The following is a 20,852-nucleotide window of genomic DNA, read 5'->3' as shown; positions in this document are numbered from 1 at the left end:
TCGCTCGTATTTCCTGAAGGTTCCTACTGTAGATCTAAGGCAAGAGAGAAACCCCAGAAGAAGAACAGTGACGTTTGAAAGAAAACATAGTCTAATCGCTCCTTTTTGAGAGAGATGGTAAATGCAAAATCTTGATTCAACACAATGACTTTTGTGCACTTATTTCAAATCTCCATGACGAACCCCTAGGCGCCAGGAAGAAAGAGTAGAGGGCAGACAGAAAGAGCACCTTTCCCCTTGTGCTCTCAACCAGCGCTTAGTTCCTTCATCTCAAGGACTATCACTTGGGCTTCTGGTTTGTCTGAGTTCGGACCGTTCTAGTCACAAGGCTGTCAACAGCAGGTGGGGGTGGTGTTGGGTCTGTGGGGGTGGGGAACCCTTCTCTCCATTCCACATGAGACCCAGGGACAATCCGGCCCTGCCCACTGCATTGAGTGTGCAGCAACAGTATCAACGGTGATGCTGGTTAACAACGCATATTCCTGGAATGCACTCCGTTGGCTACTGACTGTGTGTGGTGGGAGACCTGGAAGCTTTCTTGATGATTGCAAATGACACCAAAGTCTGAGGACGATTGGAAAATTTCACATTTCTGCAAGGCCACACACCTCCAGAAGGAACCACAAGACTTGCCGAAATGGTCAAGGTATAAGTATTGGACTAACGTTGGAAGGTCTCCACCTTTGCTATGGAAGTCCAACGATCTTTCTTGAATGAAAATGAACATACTGAACGTTCACATTATCAGTCTATATAATATAAGACTTGTGCTACACTCAATATAATACTCTCCTATCGCACTCTGATCTGTCTATATACTAACCACTCTATATGGTGATAATCTATGCATATGGAGCTGGATCATAACGCGTGGTGGGTTCAACAAAACCACATAAAGATTGACAGATACCAACAAAGGACAGCTTCTGTTTCTGAAATCATCTTTCCATTTAGTAGAACACGAGCTCTATTCTTTGTATTTTGCCTAGGGAATTAGCAATGTCCTGGTTCAGATGGCAAGGCATCCACGCGCAGGAGACTCGGGTTTGATCCCTGGGTTGGGAAGATCCCCCGGAGAAGGAAATGCCAACCCACTCCAGTATTCTCGCCTGGGAAATGCCACGGACAGAGGAGCCTGATGGGCCGCAGTCCATGGGTCGTATCAAAGTTGGGCTCAACCCAGCAACTAGGAACAGAAGTATTTCCAAAGACCACACTCAAGTGTGTGTGTGTGTGTGTGTGTGTGTGTGTCTGTGTATCTCCTCTCGCCGTCTTGGAGTCTGTCTCGGAATCTTCATGTATTTCTGCCTCTGTATCTTCTGACAGCCGGCCGCCGGCCCGTTCGTCTGGCCCCGGCCTCTGCCAGGTGCTCTGGCTCTGGCTGAGGAGCTTGTGCAGGCCAGCTGTCTCCCTTGGCATGGGTGCGTGCGAGTGTCTGTGTGTCTGTCTGTGTGCCTGCCTGTGGCTCATCTGCTCTCTCAGGAAGGTCGAGTGCTTGGCGGGCGGCGTGGGGGCAAAGGGGGGCCTCGGTAGTGCGAAGGGGCGGGGCTGACGCGCTCCAGTGGACTGCGCCTCCATGGCTCCAGGTGTGTTTCAGCACCAGGCAGGTGCCCAGCAAGATGGGCGCTCAAGATTCATTGTGCCTAGTCCCGAAGGAGGTTTAGAGTCCAGCGGGCCGCGGGAGTCAGGTCACGGCAGGTCCCGAAGATCGACACCTCTAGGGCGGCGTGGCCCTGATCAGAGAAACGGATTGGGGGCAGGCCCTGCTCAGCGAACGCAGCCGGGCTTGGAGTGGCTGGGGGTGGGAATGGGCCAAGACCTCCGCACCCCTCAGCCTACCCCCCAGGCCCCACGCGCAAACACGCCCACCCTCCCCGTCACTGGGATGTCCTGGAAGCCCTTCGGGCCCCCGGGCCTGGCCTGGCGATTCCTGGTCTGGTTTTGGCGGTGTTTGGTGGCGGGCTGGCGTCAGCAGGCTGGTGTCCTTTCGCAGGCCGTGCACCTCAAGTACAGCACGCCCCCCAAGGAGAGGTGCGGCCTGTTGGCCTGACCTGCAGATCAGAGTGAAAGGGTGGCGACGAGCAAGGCTCTTAGGGCGCCCCACAGCAACCGCCTCTGTCTGGCTGTCGCAGTTTCCGCGGGGTGGCATGTGTTTTCCTCTTTATAACCCGTGCTTGCTGCTCTTCCAGTTTAACTTAGAAGCAGCCCTTATTTTCTGCATTTCTAGTTGTCACCGTTCACTGGGGCTTTCCATGTGGTGCTTGGGATAAAGATCCTGCCTGCCCGTGCTTCAGATAACAAGCGATGTGGGTTCGATCCGTGGGTCGAGAAGATGCCCTGGAGGAGGGCGTGGCCACCCACTCCAGTATTCTCGCCTGGAGAATCCCATGGACAGAGGAGCTAGTGGGCTACAGTCCCTGGGGTCGCAGAGTCAGACACGACTGAAGCAGGTTAGCACACACTCAGGTTTTAGTTCAGCCACTCAGGTGTGTCCGACTCTTTGCCACTCCGTGGACTGCAGCACTCCAGGCTTTCCTGTCCTTCAGTATCTCCTGGAATTTGCTCCAACTCATGTCCATTGAATCATCATGCCACAGAACCATCTCATTCCGGTGGCATCCACCAGAGAGGTGGCTGGGGTTTGGCAAAGTGCCTGGTCTTGCTGCGTGGGTGTGAACCTGCCCTCACCACTCCCTGACCGTGTGACCGTCACCGTGTCCTCCTCTGTAAATTTGGAGGGGGCAACACCTGCTTGGGAAGGGGCACACACAGCATCTTGTATATAATCAATGCACCATCCATCGCAGCATTGTATATATTAATAACAGGGATCACATTTAATAACCTGCTCCTTTTTCTCTCTTGTCACTTAACTGTGCTCCAGATCACATCTGCTTTACTTACCCCCGTAAATCCCACACCCAGCACAAACAAGACTCAACAAATTTGTGGCTGAAGAGGCAGGAACATACCCTGTCTTCAAGGAGATGAAGCCAAGCGAGATGAGGGCCTAATGATAACCCTGTGTGATGAGGGGACCTCAGGAGGACCTGCATGGCTGTGGGGTGGGGTAGGGGCATGGGCAGATGAGCTCCTGGATGGGGAGGTGGCAGGAAGGAGGGCGGGCTGTTCCTTGTGGGGTGTCCACAGATTATACTTCACCCCTCACTGATGAGCACTTAGGCAGTTTCCAAACACATGTCACTGTTAGGAGGAAACAATCATTGCCTAGCTCCTACTCAATTGATTTCGTACAATATGTTTCTAGCATTGGAGTACAATCATCTGCTTTATTCATTCCATGCTCCGTCCATCCACCCATCCAGCCAGCCATCTGTTCATCCAACCATCCACTCACTAATCAATCCATCCGTCCACTCATTAACTCATCTGATCATCTCAGACCCATTGAGAAGACAGACGCCTCTTCCACTCCTGCTCCTAGGAGGACCCCCAGCGTGAGTGACTGGAGCCTTGTGGGGACAACAGGGGAGACACAGAAGGGAGATGCCTGCAGGCCCTCCTCCCTCTGAAAGGTGAAGCACCCACCTGGTCCTAATGCCTCCTTGTTGGGGTCTTCAGGCCGGCCCTTTTCCTTCTTGCGAAACAAGAGGCTGATGGAGGACTTAATTGATGCCCTTTTTCTTTGGGGCTTTGTGCAGCGAGTCCTGCCTGCTCGTGCCGCTGCTGGGGTTGTTCCCGGGGCTGTCCTGAGAGCCTGTCGAGCTTTAGGGAGAGAAAAGGACCTTTAACTGGCACCCTTGTACAAACACACACCCCTCCACAAGATCTACTGATAGAAATGGGCACCCAGCAACACCCGCACCTCAACCTCGAAGCAGACAGTGGAGTCTCCTTCACCAAACACACTCCACACAAGCAATGCAGGCTCCGAGACACAGAGAACCACCCCAGGAAGTTGAGATTCTCTGCCTCGAGCTCTCCCCCGAGGAGGGCTGGACTCCAGGCCAGCTGGTGCAGAGGGCACTCCGACCCTCCATCAGGGTCGCTGCTCAGCAGGTGAAAACGCTCAAGCAGAAGGCAAGCTCCCCTGCTCTGGGCAGTTCCCCCCACCTCCTGCAGGGTGACTGTCCCCGGCCATGGCAGGAGAGCGACGGTCACCGTGCAGGTCTGCTGGCCAAGTGACCACATGTGTCCTCCATCGAGTGCTGCCTGGCTCAGGACGGGAGCTTAGGTGGTGGTCTCAATGAGGACAGTGTCAGTCACAGGAGGGGACAGAGTCTCCTGAGAGGAGACCCCTGAGGAAAAGGGAGGGACCCTCAAGAGCGAACCTGAGAGGCACAGGGCCATCACTGTCAGGAACATGCCCCGGGCCGGGCAGACCTCTACCAAGATCAGGAAGAAAGCTCCCACAGGAGTCAATCTGTAGAGAAGGACGTTTTCTAAAATCACTGAGGTCACTGAGCTCTTCTTCCCCAGCACCTGAAGTTCACCACTAAACACAGGCACTAAACCCAAGGGTATTCCTTTAAAATCATCCTTGCAACTCCTTCAAGACAAGAGGCGCAGGGCTCCTGAAACTGATGACGGGCACACAGGCCGCTTACTTGTGGGCGTCCCTGAGGTCCTCATGGGTGGCTGTGTGCAGCGCCCCCGTGTGCAGGCGGCCCAGCCGAAGGGACAGCGGTAAGGCGGGGGTCGAGGTTTCACATTTGATGGTGGTCTTGTCATCTCCTACCTCTTCCCGTATAGCTGGCAGCTGAGGGAGTGAGGTAAGTGTCCAATTGGCTAACAATAGACTGTTTTGAAAATGGCAATCACATAGGCGTTACATTATAACCAGAAACTTATTTGAAAATCTATTAGCTATGCTTTCCCCCAAGTACAAAAAAACCCCCTTGTTCTAGCTTAATGCCATCTTAAAGGACTGTCTTGTTCAAGAGAAGCAGGGCTATGGGGCAGCGAGAGCATCCGATTGAGTGCAGAGACCATGGATGGGAGCCTTCCTGCAGCTGGGCTCTGCCCTCTCTGGAATCCAGCGACCAGATGGCCCTGCCGGGCAGGACAGCAGAGCGACGCCAGCACCGTGGACCCTGCATGGCATGAACTGCCCTGATGAAAGGACTGTGCTCATTGCCAGATGCTGCTCAGAAGCACCACAGCTAGAGTATGAAACCTCTCAGCAAAGCCGTCCAGACCTTTCTGTTTGAAGGAGAAAAAGACACAGCTTGTGCCACCACCCAAGATCATTTGTAATGATGATGCAGGTTACTGGAACCCATGACAACAAGAGAAACACAGAAAAGGTACCTAACCCCTCCACGCGAACACCATGTGCCTGGATCGTATTTCTCGGTAACATACAGACTCGGGGCTACTCACTGAAGTACTTACACGCAGTTCGAGTGTCATTCGCTCACAGTGGTTTCCGTAAAGCACCCCCTGGTCTTCACTAAGAGATGATCTTGTATCACCCTAGTGGGGTGGGAGGTTCAAAAGGGAGGAGATATATGGGTACCTATGGCTGATTCATGTTGAGGTTGGATAGAAAAGAAAATTCTGTAAAGCAATTATCTTTCAACTAAAAAATAAACAAATTAAAAAAAAAAAGAGAGAGATGATCTCTCCTGGACTCCCAGCGTTTCTGCTGGTCCTGGGTGTGAGGACAGGAAAGACAGTGGTGGCAACAGTGTGGGGAACAGATTAACCCCTCAGGGTCCAGACAGGTCTCACTGACACATCTGGGTGTGTGGTTAAGCCAGGGGAGGTTTTAGGAGACATGCATGGCATGTATTTTTATAAACAATGAGTGTGTTGTTTTAACCAACTAACCTGTGCCTTTTTAGTGGGATTCTGTAAAGAATACTGATCCCGTGCAGTCCCACGGGAGCTTGGTGACAACAAAGTGACAGTGCAAAATACAGCTGAGCTCGTTTAACAGCAGCTGGATAAACTGGGCACCCTCTCCTGAGCTCTAACAAGAACCCTCAGACAACAGAAGGCTACAAAGGCTAGAAATTATCCACATGGAACTGAACAGGGATCGATCTCAAATTCAAGTTAAAATAAGCATTTATAAAAATCAGAAAACAGCAACGAACAGAGCAGGGAAGTGACACACCTGGGTTGACTATGGACTCAGTGGAGACAAACACCTGCCTCAAAGTCAGGGACTGTGGCCAGCCCCTTCGCCTGGGCCTTCTCCTGAGGAAGGCCTCTGGGTCCACAGCCTGGCTGCCCTACCCAGGATGGGAGCCACACCACTGGTGCCCACATGGCCAGGATGGGCAGCACCGTGTCCACTTAACAGGAGGGCAAAGCAGGCCACAGAGCAGGCGAGTGGCACACCCAGGTCACCAACCCCAGGGGGACAGCGCTGGTCTGCTGTGCCCAGGAGAAGGGCTCCTGGGCACTGAGCTGCCTGAACTGGAGCACAGCCACCCCAGTCCTGCGGGAAGGCCCAGGAGTACTCGGTCAGTGGGCTGGGAGCAGGAGAGGGACAAGGAAGGCCAGCCCTTGGGGCACTGGACTCCAACAACAGGGGCTCATCCAAGTGACCCGAGGGGAGAGGCAGCGAGCTCCCTCCTGATGCTCCCTCCATCAGGGATGCCGTGATGGACACGAGAGCCTCTGGAGGAAAGGTGGCTGGACAGCACCATGGTTAAGTGTCCAGGCTCTGATCAGACCAGTCCGCACCGTGCTGCTGGGTGTGAGAGCCTGGGCAGGGTGCCCGGCCTCGCTAAGCCTCAGTGTCTATGTCTGCTGAATGGGGATAGCAGCAATCTGGATCTCACCTGGGGCTGAGATGACAGACTCGGAAAGCACGTGCCTGGCACACAGAGTCTCCTGCACACTGCTACCCACCATCATTAAATTGGCTTCCCGCAAATCTAACATCTATGGCTCTGATTCAGTCATTTCTTACATGAAAACACCAAGCGGAAATTCCATGGTGGTCCAGAGGTTAAGACTTGGCACTTTCACTGCCGGGACACTGGTCTGATCCCTGCTTGGGGAACTAAGATCCCATAAGCTGTGTAGCATGGCCAAAAACATAAGTAAAGAACATTTTAAAAATAAGAAATAATACTATGTCTATTATAAACATGCATGAGATGATCAGAAGGCAAACAAGTGGGAGAAAGGCACACTGTTACAACTGTCCCAACGAATGACCTATTTCCAACAGAACCATCAGCACATTTTAAGTGGTGGGTGAGTTTCATCACTTCCATTAAAACGTCAATTATTCACCAGGACATAATCACACAGTGTTCATTCATGTTAAACGATAAGGACTCTTTAATACTTCACAGAGAAACAAAGGCGTGCTACATTACTAAATAGTTTACCTTTCGACACTGCTTCCTTAAATCACTAGGCTGATAGATGCATGCAAAGAAATGAAGAGAAACCAGATTCATTGCGACTCTGAAGCTAAAATTTCAAGAATCCGTAGAGGCAAATACAGTAAAGCAAAAATGATGGCAAACATGTAAGTGACATGAAGATTTACAGAACATATGACTGGAAGCAGAACATTTTTTTTGACCACAGAAGATAAATAAGCTATTCAAGATTTACTAGAGAAACACTATAAATTATTACTCAGGAAGATACCATTCTATTACAACATCATGATTTATTAAAGCACAGCATTCTGTACAACAAAGGGCCTTAACAGGTGTCTATTCTCAGCCAAATTTCTCTATAAGTTAGTTTCTCTTAATCAAAAACATGTTATACTTTAAATTAGTAATTTAACTGATGAGGAAGTTACCATAATATCTATTTTAACATTGAACAAATCTAACCAGCTCTTGGACATTAATGTAAAATCCTGACATAGAATTTGATTTAAAACTTCTCAGAATAAATTCATTAAAGCAAGTTCCCTGTGATAATATGTAAGAATGAAAGCTAGCATAATAGCAGGTGCAGTCTTTACATTTTATTAACTATAGAAGATACTTTCTTAACGAGTCTAATAGAGACATTAACTGTGCAAAAGCTGATGAGATTTACAGTCTTAAATACAAGCACCAACACAGAAAGGATATTGTGTCAGTTCAGTTCAGTTCAGTCGCTCAGTCGTGTCCGACTCTTTGTGATCCCATGAATCGCAGCACGCCAGGCCCCCCTGTCCATCACCAACACTTGGAGTTCAACCAAACTCATGTCCATCGAGTCGGTGAAGCCATCCAGCTATCTCATCCTCTGTCGTCCCCTTCTCCTCCTGCCCCCAATCCCTCCCAGCATCAGAGTCTTTTCCAGTGAGTCAACTCTTCACTTGAGGTGGCCAAAGTACTGGAGTTTCAGCTTTAGCATCAGTCCTTCCAATGAACACCCAGGACTGATCTCCTTTAGAATGGACTGGTTGCATCTCCCTGCAGTCCAAGGGACTCACTCTCAAGAGTCTTCTCCAACACCACAGCTCAAAAGCATCAATTCTTCAGCGCTCGGCTTTCTTCACATCCCAACTTTCATATCCAAACATGACCACTGGAAAAACCATAGCCTTGACTAGATGGACCTTTGTTGGCAAAGTAATGTCTCTGCTTTTTAATATCCTATCTAGGTTGGTCATTAACTTTCCTTCCAAGGAGTAAGCGTCTTTTTAATTTCATGGCTGCAATCACCATCTGCCGTGATTTTGGAGCCCGCAAAAATAACGCCTGACACTGTTTCCCCATCTATTTCCCATAAAGTGATGGGACCAGATGCCATGATCTTAGTTTTCTGAATGGTGAGCTTTAAGCCAACTGTTTCACTCTCCTTTTTCACTTTCATCAAGAGGCTTTCTAGTTCCTCTTCACTTTCTGCCATAAGGGTGGTGTCATCTGCATATCTAAAAGTCCATTAATTCTACACTTAAGAGGATCATTTCTTTATGTAAGCACAATCTCATTTATGAATTACACATGATATGTAGTTTAGGATCCATCTACATTATGCTTATACCTGCGTGCTGCTGCTGCTAAGTCCCTTCAGTCCTGTCCAACTCTGTGTGACCCCATGGACTGCAGCCTACCAGGCTCCTCCATCCATGGGATTTTCCAGGCAAGAGTACTGGAGTGGGTTGCCATTGCCTTCTCCTGTAAATGCATAGTGATACACCAATTCAAATTACTGCTATGGGGGAAAAACACCATTTAACGAGACAGGAAGACAAAGCACAAACCCGACTAAGGGGACTCACGCTGTGGACCACAGCACTGCTATGACCAGAGGAAGTGGGGGGACGGGGGAGGGGAGATGGATGAGTAAACTACAGCCTCGGGGGCTGGGGGGGGGATCTGGATTGAGGACGACTAAGCAGACAACAGGATGAGACAGGAAATCAAAACCAATGATGAAAGCAGACACACTGTCAGAGAACTCCAACAGCAAGGAAAACATACAGAACTGTTCTTTTCATAAATATTCGGAAAGAAATCAAGCATGAAACCACAGAGAAATCGTCAAAGAATTTTAAATATCAACTAATTAGCCAATGATGCAAATTATAAAAACAGTGTCAAAAGACCACAAAATGGACTAGTTACCACTTCACAGGCCTCTAAAATGATTCACGGTTAATTTAATTATAAGCTGACTAACAATGCAGCTAACATGAAATGGGTGGTAACAGAAAAAAGAGATAATACAAGTCCAGTTACAAAGCAGAGTGTTGTACACGTGATTTCATGGGGTAAACAGCAATGCACTCACAACACCTAAGCTAAACACCCAAGAAAGCTGGAACATGTGCTTTAGAGCCGCACACTTTGTCACCAAAAGCCCTAGGTCGTCATCCCAGTTTTAGACTTGGAAAAGTGAGGCAGCCTGACATCTTCCCTGGGGCCCTGGGGCACTGGGCTTTTAACCTGGTTTCACACGCAGAGCTGGCCGGAGTGCGTGGCCAGGTCCATCAGCAAGCAGACCAGTGTAGATTCTTGGTTTTGTTCCCACCGCATGCCCTGTACCCTGTAGCCAGGCATTCCCAATGGAAAATGTGCTGCACGGCTTTCCCACGCCATGACAGCTGCCTATAGTTACTTTCACAAAGCTGTCTGCTCCCTGAGAACAGAAACTTCCCTGCAGCTGCTGTGCCCAGCACAGGCCAGGCCCAACGTTACAGAGGCAGGCTCTGGCTGAGTTCATGATGACATGCTAAGTTGGTGGTCCAAATATCAAGACTAATTTGTCACTGTGCCATTGTGGAATGATTAAAGACTAGGCGGTTTAAAAACTTTTAGACCTCTGAGCGTAGCAAATGTACCTGATTTTCTTCTGGGTATAAAGAGAAAAATCAAAAAACAAACAAAAAACAGCGTGCTGGGGGAGGGATGCGGCAGGGAGGAGGCAGACACATACCAGAGTCATGATGCCCAGCTGGTCTCCCTCCTGTGCCGGGCTGTGCCGCCTCGTTCTGGGCTTGGGCAGGGGTGGGCAGGAGCCAGCATGCGAGGAGGTGGGAAGCAGGTTGAGGGAGCTCACTGATTTAAAACGACAGAGGCTGCCTAAGCTCCCCCTGCCCTCCCTGCTCTCAGTCTCCTCGGCCCGCTGCTCCGTGTTCTCCTTCTCTTCTTCGATCAACCTAAAATAGAATAAAATGCATCACCTGCCTTTGTCAGCAGAGGAACCTGTCTGGACAATAAATTTGGGCTGGCATTCTGTGTCATGATTAGCAAATTCCAGAAACAGTTGCTCAATGAACATCTCAGCCAAAAGGTTCTACGTTTCCTCTTTTGAATATTCTCAAACTTAGAATAACTTAGCGTTGAGTCTTACTGGCCCCTGATCATTCACGCTTGATTTCACTTATTTACTCTAACCTTCTGCAGGGACCCTGGTGGCAACTCTCTTCCTCTGAGGAGATACCTCAAGTTGACAACCCTTACTTCCCCTGCTCTCAGGGCAGAGATGCATGTCAGTGCCTCAAGTCTTTTCCACTGGGAATCAGGAACTCTGTATAATCAAAACAGCAATTCACGAACAAGCTGCAGTTTCTAAACACAAGTCTCCAGACCAGATGAAGTGCTGAGTTGATCTTTTTTTTTTTTTTTAAGGTTGTGTATATACAAACGCATCACTTGATGAAGTTCTCCACCAGCTTTGTGTGAGTTTCTGGGTTCATGTCAATGTGCTGCATTAACCTAGAATTCACAGTTTCTGCTCTTCTCCCCTAATGTGTGGTGGATGTTTTATATATAGCAGTTTAATACACATTAAAAATGACAGTTACTTGTGAGCTTAGTTAACATCTTTCAGGATGGACCCATAAAATCTGGCCACTGTTTTGTTAAACATCTGCAAACTGCAGAACTCCTTAGCCCTTAGTCATAGTTTCTGCTCAATGTCTTAAAGCTGGGCTCAGTTCCATCTGTGACTCTTTTCTTCAGGGCTGGGGTGGGTGCTAGTCATCAAAGTCTGGAATGTCATCATAGGAGTAACCCCGGTAGCCTTTGGATGTATAGTAGGCGATGCGCAGGTGGTAAAATCCTGGCAGGAACACCAGGATGCCAATGATCAGGACAGGAACGGCCCAGTCTGCCCCCACTTTGCTGATATAGCCTGCCAGCAGGGGGGAGCCTATGATAATGAGAAAGGCGCCAGTCAAAAACAGCACTGTAGGGAGCACAATGGCCTTATATGGGATCTTAGGAGGGCTTTTCTTAAACTGAAGGTCAGTGTAGCCATCATCCGTACTAGCGAGTCTGGAGTATTTCACTATACACGATTATGCAAATAAAATGATTTTCAAATTAAAATACAAGATTCTTACAGACAGTAAACTCTCCAGCTTCACTTCTACTCATACATCTTGAAAGTTTTTCACTGTTGATTACAAGTTGATGGACAGAATTTACCATTTACATCAAGTCAACTTGTCGCATAAGGAAAAATCACTTTTACCTGACAACTTGCTGTAAAAATAAAAATATTAATATATAACCATTCCATACTTCCTGCAGGGATGCAGAAAGATCATCTTTCTGAGCTCGTCTCTGCTCAAACACGGCCCACAAAGCTGTCTGTCTTGGCGTCAAATGGGCAGGCGACACCACCTGCGTTTGCTGGTTGTCCCATTCACCCCCTGCCTTTCCCCGGGATCCCCGCACTCGGCCGACAGGAAAGGGCACCTCAGCCTGGGCTGACGTGGCGAGAACAGTCTGAGCAGCAGCTCTGCCTGGTCCTGTGCAGGGTCACCAGCCTGCGGCCACTCTGATCGTGGACTCGGGACACGGGCATAGCTGTGCAGGTGTGGCACCAGGCAGGCCTCGGGGCCCCCAGCCACCCGGCCGCACCCAGACCCAAGGCCCCCTGCTCACCACGAGGGAGGCCTTTGGATTCTATCCCGTTTTGAAAATTGTTATAACTGCCAAGATGGTGTCTAAAGAAAACATCTTAAATATACTGATGAGATGTGAAAAACTCAAACACATGTCCTTGGACCACTGTCTTACAACAAGCCAATCTTCACACTGCATTAAGTTAAAAAGGAAAATGCAGATCTGAGTGGGAATTTGCCAACCCCAAAACTCCAGCTTTCACCAGGTGGCTTTTCACCAGAACGTGGGGGGCTCCGAGGGACACAGGAGGGTGCAAGGGCCATAGGGGACACCGCCTCGGCACCTCACCCACCTTGGGGCTCAGAGCTGACGGGGAACACCCCACAACGCCCCGCCACAGAGTGCTGACACCACACCGTGGATAGAACGCCCTGGCTGACCGAGCTCTATAAGCAAGGGCAATCTAAAAACTGAAAATTCTTGAAGCAGACCTGAGGTCAGGTTTCTTGCTATGGAACACTCAGATGTCCCTAGAAGACAGCTCCTCAGAGAAACCGAGTTTCTGGGGAGCCGAGTTCGCAATCACCCACTGAATCTCTTCATTGATGGTGTCCAGCTTCTCCTGAAGCATCACAGTCAGAGTCTTGGCATTGGCCTGCCCGCTGGGCGACAGCTGAGTGGCCGAGCTGAAGAGGGTGACCCTGTCGCCCTCGTCGTCAGACACGCCCTCGTCACTCTCAAATGCCTGGGCCACGTCGGCCAGCATGCTCGCTTGCTCCGCGTGCTCCCAGTTCTGCTCCTTCAGGGTCTGCATCTGGGCACGAGAGGACCACGTCTCGTCAGCAACATTCAGGGCAGCTCAAGTCTATCAGGAACTGAACCCAATTTTACATGGAAACCCTGACTGTGGATAAATGGGCCATGTTCATGAGACACTGCCATCTCTTAATCGAGCAGGACTGAAGAAACGGGCAGGGGGAGAATCCAGTTCCTAGATGGCCTGGTGACACCCAGGACGGCAGGCATTCTATGAGGTTATTCAAAAGGGTGGGCTGATGGAGTCAGAGACAGAAACTGAAAATTACAAAAATACATCCATGCCTCCATCAGCCAGGCTGGAGGAAAATAAGAAAAAAGAACCCTTCAGCTCGGCAGCCACTGGGTCCCTATCAGCGGTCACCTCTGGTACCAGTTCACCAGAGAGTGCCATCCTCGCAGGCTTCCAGCCCTCCATTTCCCAGGCTGGTCTGAACACCCACAGACAGGAGCGAGCAGGGTCAGCCAGGAGACAGGAGGGCCAGCCCCCCTGCGGCTCTCCTCTCTGGGCACAGGCCCTCGGGCTGTTCTGGGGGACGGCCCCTCGCACCACAAGTGTGGCTCTGTCATCAGAGACACACGGGAGAGGGCCCACGGGGCCCCGTCCCGCCCTCCGGCTCTCACACCTCACACCCTTCTCTCTGAAAACGTCCCCCCTGCCACACTGTCACCCAGGTCCTGCCTTCTTTCCCAAACATGACCTCAAAGGAACTGAGGGGCAGCCTCGAGGTGCTGGCTTGCTGGCTCCCTGTCCCCTGTGGCCAGTGCCCTCGCCTCCTGTCTTCATCACAACCCCACCCCAGGCCTGGGCTACCCCCTTCGCTGGCTCCAGGACCACCTGCCATCATTCCTGCTCCGCTCTAGCAAACCAGCTGCCTATGGGTTCACCCCCATCAGCCCGGTCAGCACATCCTCTCCCTTCTCTCGCCTTCCAATAGCACAAGGGGAACCAGCAGAGTCCTCCTCCAGGGCTCCCTGCAGCACCCACTGTGGGTCTCTGAAAGCTCCCTGGGAGCAGCCTCTATGGTCCCCTCCCGCCCGGCTCCTAGCTCTCTGCCAGCAGGCGGTGGGTGTGCCCCAACCTGCAGGGCAGCTCCCCGGGGGTTTGAAGAACCCATGTTACCAAGCCCCCTCCCCTCTTTGCCCTCCCCCACACCCGCCCCAGCATGTCTCTCCCTGGGATCCAGGCCCTGCCCTCCCTGCAGTTATTCCTGTCGCTTGCACCCCTTCTCAACCTTGGAATGCAGGGTTCCCCACAGCTCTACCCTTGCACCCCATCTCTCTCCACGGGCACCCACCTGGTGACTTTACCGTGCTCGTGGCTTTCAATGCCATCTGTATGCCCACGACCCCAAGTCCACCCTGAGCTGAGTGAGTCCTCTCCCGGATGCAGGCCGGAACACTCAGCTGCTCTCCTCACAAGTCCCTGGGACACCCCATGGGCTTGTCCACCTCAACAGGGCCGAGGCCCAGCTCTTAGCTCCCCGTCCCGGCAGCCCTCCTCACCTCAGGAAACAGGCTCTGGCCTCAAGCTGCTGAGGCCTGAGCCCGGGCTCCTCCCTGATGCGGCCCGCTCTCTCCCTTGTCCCCACTGGTTGACACGACCCTTTTTCTATCTCCAAGTGGCTACTTCTCTTCCTGCCTCGGGGTCTCTGGTTCAAGGTCACCCTCCTGGTGTCACCTTGCTGGCCACCCTGTTCACACACGATCATCATCATCATCAAGTTGCTCAGTAATCTGCTCTCCTCATTCACAAGCCAGGTGATTCCTCCCACCGCAGTCAAAAGACTACAGGTCATTAACCTTCTGCGACTCTTCAGAAACATCAGTGTCACAGTCTGTCAGGCCCCTCAGATGAATACGCCCAAAATAATCGCAACTGGGTCGGGACCCCCTACTTCCAAAACCTGCTGGCACTGTGGTTTTGTAGTGTTCGTCAATCCATGTGACGGAACCACTCCCTTAGGTACTCAAGTTTGCACCCTAAGGAACGATGCTTGTCTCTTTCCCTCTCGCTGGCCCAAGAAGCTACAGGGCTCCTTTGAGGTGGCGACCAATGAGCAACACCCCAGTCACTACTGTCCACACACCAGACAGGCCCTTGTCACACTGCGTACCAGCGCTGAGGGGAGGAGCTTGCCCGGGGGAGCAGCCTACCGGCTTCGTGGTTCGGAAGGAGAGCCACCTCGCCAGTTCTCGTCTGGTCCCACTTCGGCTCTCAGGGTTTTCCCAGTGTATTAGTATGTTCAGCCTGGTTCCTTACCAAAACTATCAAATGAAACAGCAGCCTTGCACCGCTTGCTTTTTGGATGTAAAGTTGACTTGCACCAAAATGTAGCAGATCAGGTTACATCAGTAGGTACAACTCCCACCATTGTATTCTGAGAAATGTTCTCTAAAGAGGTCCGCTAGGGCAAAATAGAAACACTCGGGAACAATGTAACCCTTATAAACCTATAATGAAGAGGCACAGTTCCATCTCAGGTGTAGAAAAGGTTTCTCTGGAGGAAACATGGCAAGCCATTAACAACCATGAAGTTGTAGAGAGAAGCTAGACTTCAGGCGGGGGTTTCGGGTCAGGGGGACAGGACTCACTCTATTTGCCCTCCCTCCTCTCACTGCTTTAAAAACTGTCTCCATGGAGCTCCACCTGCATTCCTCACATTCATTCCTCTACAGCCCACTTCACTTGCTCATGGGGTAAAACAAGTCAAACGGGCCAAGTTTGTGAGTCACTCAACTCAACCTGGAAGCTCTGTGCTGTCGGCCACGGCAGTCACTCGCCTCGTGCAGCCCCTGAGCACGTGAGACAGGCTGGTGCAAAGCCCGATGTGGAAATCACACAGAGGATTTCAAGACTCATGGTGAAAGAAGGACGTCGAGTAGCCCGTTGGTTTTTAGGAAATTTTAGATTGTGTAGGTGGCTCGTATTATCTTTCTGACGCACAGCACAGTCCACGTGAATGGCTCACGCTTTGTCTGAGCTTTTGGGTGATCCCTGAAAGGACTACTCAGAATTCTGAACCACACACAACAGCCACACACTCTAAATCCATCTATAATGCAAACACATTCAGTGTTCAAAACCAGAAGTGCTATACGTGTTATAGCAGTGGATTAGCCATAAGGAAAATGGAACTCGACTTCTGCTAAGCATCTGCTCAAACTCATGTCCACTGAGTTGGTGATGCCATCCAACCATCTCATCCTCTGTCATCCACTCTCTTCCTGACTTCAATCTTTCCCAGCATCAGGGTCTTTTCCAATATGAAAATTCATATTAAAAAACTGGAAATAATTACCTCAAGCAATTTTTAAATGCAATAACAAAGTTGCCAAGTCTGTGTTTTATAAGATGAGCATCAATTTCAAGGTTTAAAAAGCTGTTTTAGGACCTACTGTATTAAAAAAAAATGGAGAGAAGACAAAAGAATGATCTATTTGAGATTGGCTCTGTATGAGAAATTGCTGAGACTAATTGACGGGACGGGTCATGGGTATTTATTATACTACTCCATCCACTTTTGTGCATGTTTGCAATTCTCCATCGTAATACATTTAAAAAGTTTATTTTCTGTTAAAGCAGAGTCTTCTCCAGCAACACAATTCGAAAGCATCAATTCTTCAGTGCTCAGCCTTCTTTATGGTCCAACTCTCACACCCATACGTTACTACCGGAAAAACCATAGTTTTGAGTATATGGTTTGTCATATATGGTTTGAGTATATGGTTTGTTGGCAAAGTGATGTCTCTTACTTTTCAATATGCTGTCTATGTTTGTCGTAGCTTTCCAAGGAGCAAGCATTTTTTAATCTCATGGCTGCAGTCACCGTCTGCAGTGATTTTTGAGCCCAAGGAAACAAAACCTGTCACAGCTTCCACAATAAGGCGTCGGCATTCAAAGATTTTTAAAGCAAAACAAAAGTTGACTTTGAATTGGCTTAGTCTAGTCATAAACAGCATCCCGATCTCAACAGCCTCTGAGCAGCAGTTATGAAAGTAAGAAGTGCACCCCTGATCGGCAGATATTGAGCTCTCTGCCTAAGCGGGGAGGGCGCCTCACCGCGGGTCTCACGATGGGAGTCAGAACCACTGCTCCCTGGAAGTTCGCCTGTGAGGCTCTGCAGTCCAGGCCCAAAAACACAGGTATGGTGGGGACAGTACTGACACGTGAGGCTGGACCCGGGATCCCCACTCCATTTCCTGGATGGCCTGTATTGCCGTGTGGCCAACCTTTCCAGGAAACCTCTCTCAGGACTCGGTGATGTGAGCCTCCACCATCACCCTTTCCTGATGCGCCTTCTGTTGCAGGGCAACTGCGGTTCTCCTGTCTAGAGGCAGCCATCCTACACATACACCGTGTCTGGACCAGCGGTTTGGCATGTGGGACTCCAGCGCCACGTCCGAGGCAAGCAGGCTCCACACCTGGGTGCCATGCCTTCAGTTTCATGGGCCCCAGGCTGGCACCCCTAGGTTTGTCTGAGGGGCAGTTGGGAGGTCCACCTGTATCCCAAGCAGCTCCCTGGACTGGCTGGTCAGAGCAACAAGCAGCCTCTTTGAATGTGGGGAAGCCCTGGCTCCTACCCACTGCCTATGGGCGACCACCTCTGGCCCTGCTCCCAAGGAGGTGGGTGCCCGGATCAGCAGATGGGGCCACACATGCACACACTCGGCGGCAGAGAAGGGAGCGGTGGAGAAAGGCAGTGCTGGCCCCCGCCCAAGCCACGTCTCCTGCCCAGACGCCGCCTCCCCGTCAGCACAGGCACCCGCTGCAGCTCCTTGTTCTTTGCCTCCAGTTGGGCCTCCATCTGGCGCAGCCTATCCTCGATGCTGCTGTGTCTCTCTCTCCTGCCTGTCGGCCAAGAACAGCGTCAGCTCCGCTCACAACAACCCTGTCCTGACAGCACGCGGGCTGTGATCGCAGGGGCGGCAAGCGGGCCATGCTCTGTGCGAACCACGGGCCCTGGGTTCGCCGGGGGCATGCCCGCATGCCTGCTCACACAGCCTGCGCGGCTTCGTGTGTGACACATGGCTCACGGAGGATGCTGGTGACCAGCTCGTGAGAGGAGACGTGCTCCCCCCTGCCCCGGGACCCACACCCATGGCCACTGCACCCCCTCCTCGGACTGCATGTGGCAAGCCAGCGCAGGCAGCAGGCAGCGCCAAGTGCAGGACGCGCGAGGCACACATTCTACCTTCCTAAGCTGGGAAGGAAGTTTGAACCGTTTAGCCTCCTTAGTGGCAGAGCTTCTGGAAGACAAAAGGTCGGACTACGAGGCCAACCGGGGAAGGACAGCAGAGATGCCAGGGGGGAGGAGAAACCAAGCCTGGAGAAGATCACAGGCAGAAGGGCGCCCCCTGGCGGTTGTTAGTGACCCTGCTCTGGGAGGGTCTGCGAGCGGCCAGCCAACGGACGGCCCCTCAGCTGCTCTCTGAGCTCCGCGCAACGCTCCCATGTTTTTGAGGCTTCACAGCTTCAAATCCGTGTAAATATTATGGAATCCACAGCTCAGGATTGTGGAGAAAGGCTTCAGAAGTTTTTTGTTGCTGTAATCATCCAATTAAGGGACCGTTTCGGGAATTGTTGGAAGGTGGGTTATCCTGTAGTAACTATGCCTCAGTTGCCGTGCAGTACGCCCAGAAACAATCCATTTCAACTTCTGAACGTTTGGTTTGGCACACTTGTTCGATGAATATTCAGCTAAAACACTTGGATACAAGCTCCTGCCAGAAAGTCAAATCTCTGCCACTGATCTTGGAATGTTTCTGAAGACGTTCTACTCCTTCTGTTAACTCTATATACTTCTGTGCTTGGATCTCCAATGCGATGACAGACAATGCCAACACAGATGGCTTTGCTTTAGAAAATATGATCCTGCAGTAGCATGCCTTAAGTTGGGCTTCTAGCCTTTCAAAATTAAGGCTACTCTTCCTTTCATGTGGCACGTTCTCTTGAAGGAGTGAGTAATAGAGCTGTAGAAACTGAAAGGCAGTAGTAGCTTTGACTTTCCAACACACCTTCTCCAATACGATCTTCTCCATTCTCATCAAGTCTGAAACCGTGAACCTGTACTGGCTTATTCGGATCAAGTCAGTTGCCAATGGGACATTCCTTTCCTCTTCTGTTGATTTTACAGCCAGATAGAAGCAGCTTAGTCCAACACACCCAAGGTGCTTGGGCTGTACCTTGATTGCGACTGCAGCTCCTCAGCGGTAAGCACCCTCCCCGGGCCTGCTCTCACCTCACCCCACGATATAAGACCCGAGAGGCCTGCGAGGCGAGAGGACTCGCGGGCAAGAGGGGACAGGCCGGGGAGGGGGAGCCGTCTTGGGTGGGGTTTCTGCAGCGCCGCCGAGACGACACTGCCCTTCTCTGGGTCAGTTCGGAGCCCCCAGCTTTGGTTTTAGATACTATGAAGTTAATGAGCTCTATTTAAATTCAAATTCACATGAACTGAAAAATATTAAATATATATAATTATTTACATATGAGTATAATTTAAATATAATTGTTTGCTAATCTAATTAAGACATGTCTTAAATCATCAACATTATATAATACTTTTATTATGCCTAGGTTTAAGGTAAACTAAATTTGTCAAAAAGGTAACTCTTTATATATATATATATATATATATATATGAGATAAAAACTTTTGGATAAACTATTAAAAGTTATTATATTTTTAATAGAATAATCTATTATTGTAATCTGTTATTATAATCTAAAATAGTCTCTTAGGATTGGAATAACTTAAATTTCTAGAGTTCTACTAAACTAAATAATAAAAGTTTATTAAATAGCTAGGTCATTTCCAAATAAAATAAGATTTTAAAACATTAATTACTAAACATTAAATTCCTCTTACAAAAAGTTTTTCTTACAGAAAGACTAAAGAGATTTTAAACTATTAATAAATATATTTTATAATGTATAATATATTGATATATATAAATATAAATATATATTTATATGTAATAAATATATTCACCAATCTATAAAATGCTAATGTACAAGACACTTCATAGTTGCTAAGGAAAAGTGAGATATATGCTTTTAATAAAAAGATATAAGATATGACATACTCAGATATACATTCCACATTTTCCCTGGGGGCCCCTCCTCATTTAACAAACAATACAATTATTAAAATAACTTGGAAGAATGACGAGCCTATTTGGACAGAGCAGTGGCCCCTCACGAAAGAGAAATTACAGGCAGCTAAGGAACTTATAGATGCACAACTAGAATTAAAACATATTGAAGAGTCTTGTTCTCCTTGGAACTCTGCTATCTTTGTCATAAAAAAAAAAAAAAAAAAACCTAACAAATGGCGTCTCCTAACAGACCTTAGAAAAGTTAGTGCATCTGTGAAACCTATGGGTGCATTGCAACCAGGACAAGATTGCTTTTTTAATAAACCTTTACACCCTTTAGACCAATAGAGATTCGCTTTCTCTCTCTCTTATCCTAATCATATTAGACCTCATAAACGGTACCAATAGACTGTACTGCCACAAGAGATGATGAATTCTCCCACCATGTGTCAGTACTACGTAGCCAAAACCCTTGAGCCTGTGAGAAAGCAATTTCCTAACTTTCTTGTTATTCAGTATATGGATGATATATTGTTTTCGGCTCCATCTATCTTAAACACTGAACACATGTTTGATATAGCTCAACTATGCTTTAAAAACTCTAGATGAATCATTGCCCCTGAAAAAATTCAAACCTCTACACCATACTATTACTTGGGGTTCGTTGTTAATAGGCAACGCATTACTCCCCAACTAACTCAGA

The 20,852-nt window shown here is 49.5% G+C and overlaps 1 protein-coding gene and 1 pseudogene across 4 annotated transcripts; both read right to left on the bottom strand.

The window, feature by feature from the left end:
- Window positions 1-906: 906 nt before the first annotated feature.
- Window positions 907-13,744, bottom strand: LOC100299144 (liprin-alpha-1). 4 transcript variants are annotated; one of them, XM_024988908.2, is made up of 6 exons: window positions 10,318-10,694; window positions 5,356-5,436; window positions 4,569-4,720; window positions 4,293-4,384; window positions 3,550-3,726; window positions 907-2,051 (listed from the first exon to the last, which is right to left on the bottom strand). In XM_024988908.2, the coding sequence occupies exons 1-6, from the start codon at window positions 10,324-10,326 to the stop codon at window positions 1,969-1,971; spliced, it is 594 nt and encodes a 197-aa protein (XP_024844676.1). In that variant the 5' UTR covers window positions 10,327-10,694; the 3' UTR covers window positions 907-1,968. The 4 variants fall into 4 exon arrangements, with proteins under 4 accessions (XP_024844676.1, XP_059740355.1, XP_059740354.1 ...); XM_059884372.1 differs by lacking the exon at window positions 907-2,051 and adding an exon at window positions 11,729-13,744 and having other exon boundaries at window positions 2,810-3,726; window positions 10,318-10,540; XM_059884371.1 differs by lacking the exon at window positions 907-2,051 and adding an exon at window positions 12,728-13,744 and having other exon boundaries at window positions 2,810-3,726; window positions 10,318-10,540.
- Window positions 13,745-18,536: 4,792 nt separating this feature from the next.
- Window positions 18,537-19,270, bottom strand: LOC112445402 (cyclin-G1-like; annotated as a pseudogene).
- Window positions 19,271-20,852: the final 1,582 nt, after the last annotated feature.

The sequence above is a fragment of the Bos taurus genome, unplaced genomic scaffold, assembly GCF_002263795.3.
Source record: "Bos taurus isolate L1 Dominette 01449 registration number 42190680 breed Hereford unplaced genomic scaffold, ARS-UCD2.0 Leftover_ScbfJmS_1187, whole genome shotgun sequence".
In the NCBI taxonomy this organism is placed as follows: domain Eukaryota; kingdom Metazoa; phylum Chordata; class Mammalia; order Artiodactyla; family Bovidae; genus Bos; species Bos taurus.
Note: the sequence above shows the minus strand (reverse complement) of the source record. Positions and strands in the feature narration are given on the sequence as shown.

What these genes read in the sequence shown, in the direction of transcription:
- LOC100299144 (XM_059884372.1), bottom strand. An exon ending in GACCTCAGGGACGCCCACAA is followed by an intron (nt 4,385 to 4,568) that starts GTAAGCGGCCTG and finishes CCTTCTCTACAG; the next exon opens with ATTGACTCCTGTGGGAGCTT. An exon ending in GATGGCCCTGTGCCTCTCAG is followed by an intron (nt 3,727 to 4,292) that starts GTTCGCTCTTGA and finishes CTCTCCCTAAAG; the next exon opens with CTCGACAGGCTCTCAGGACA.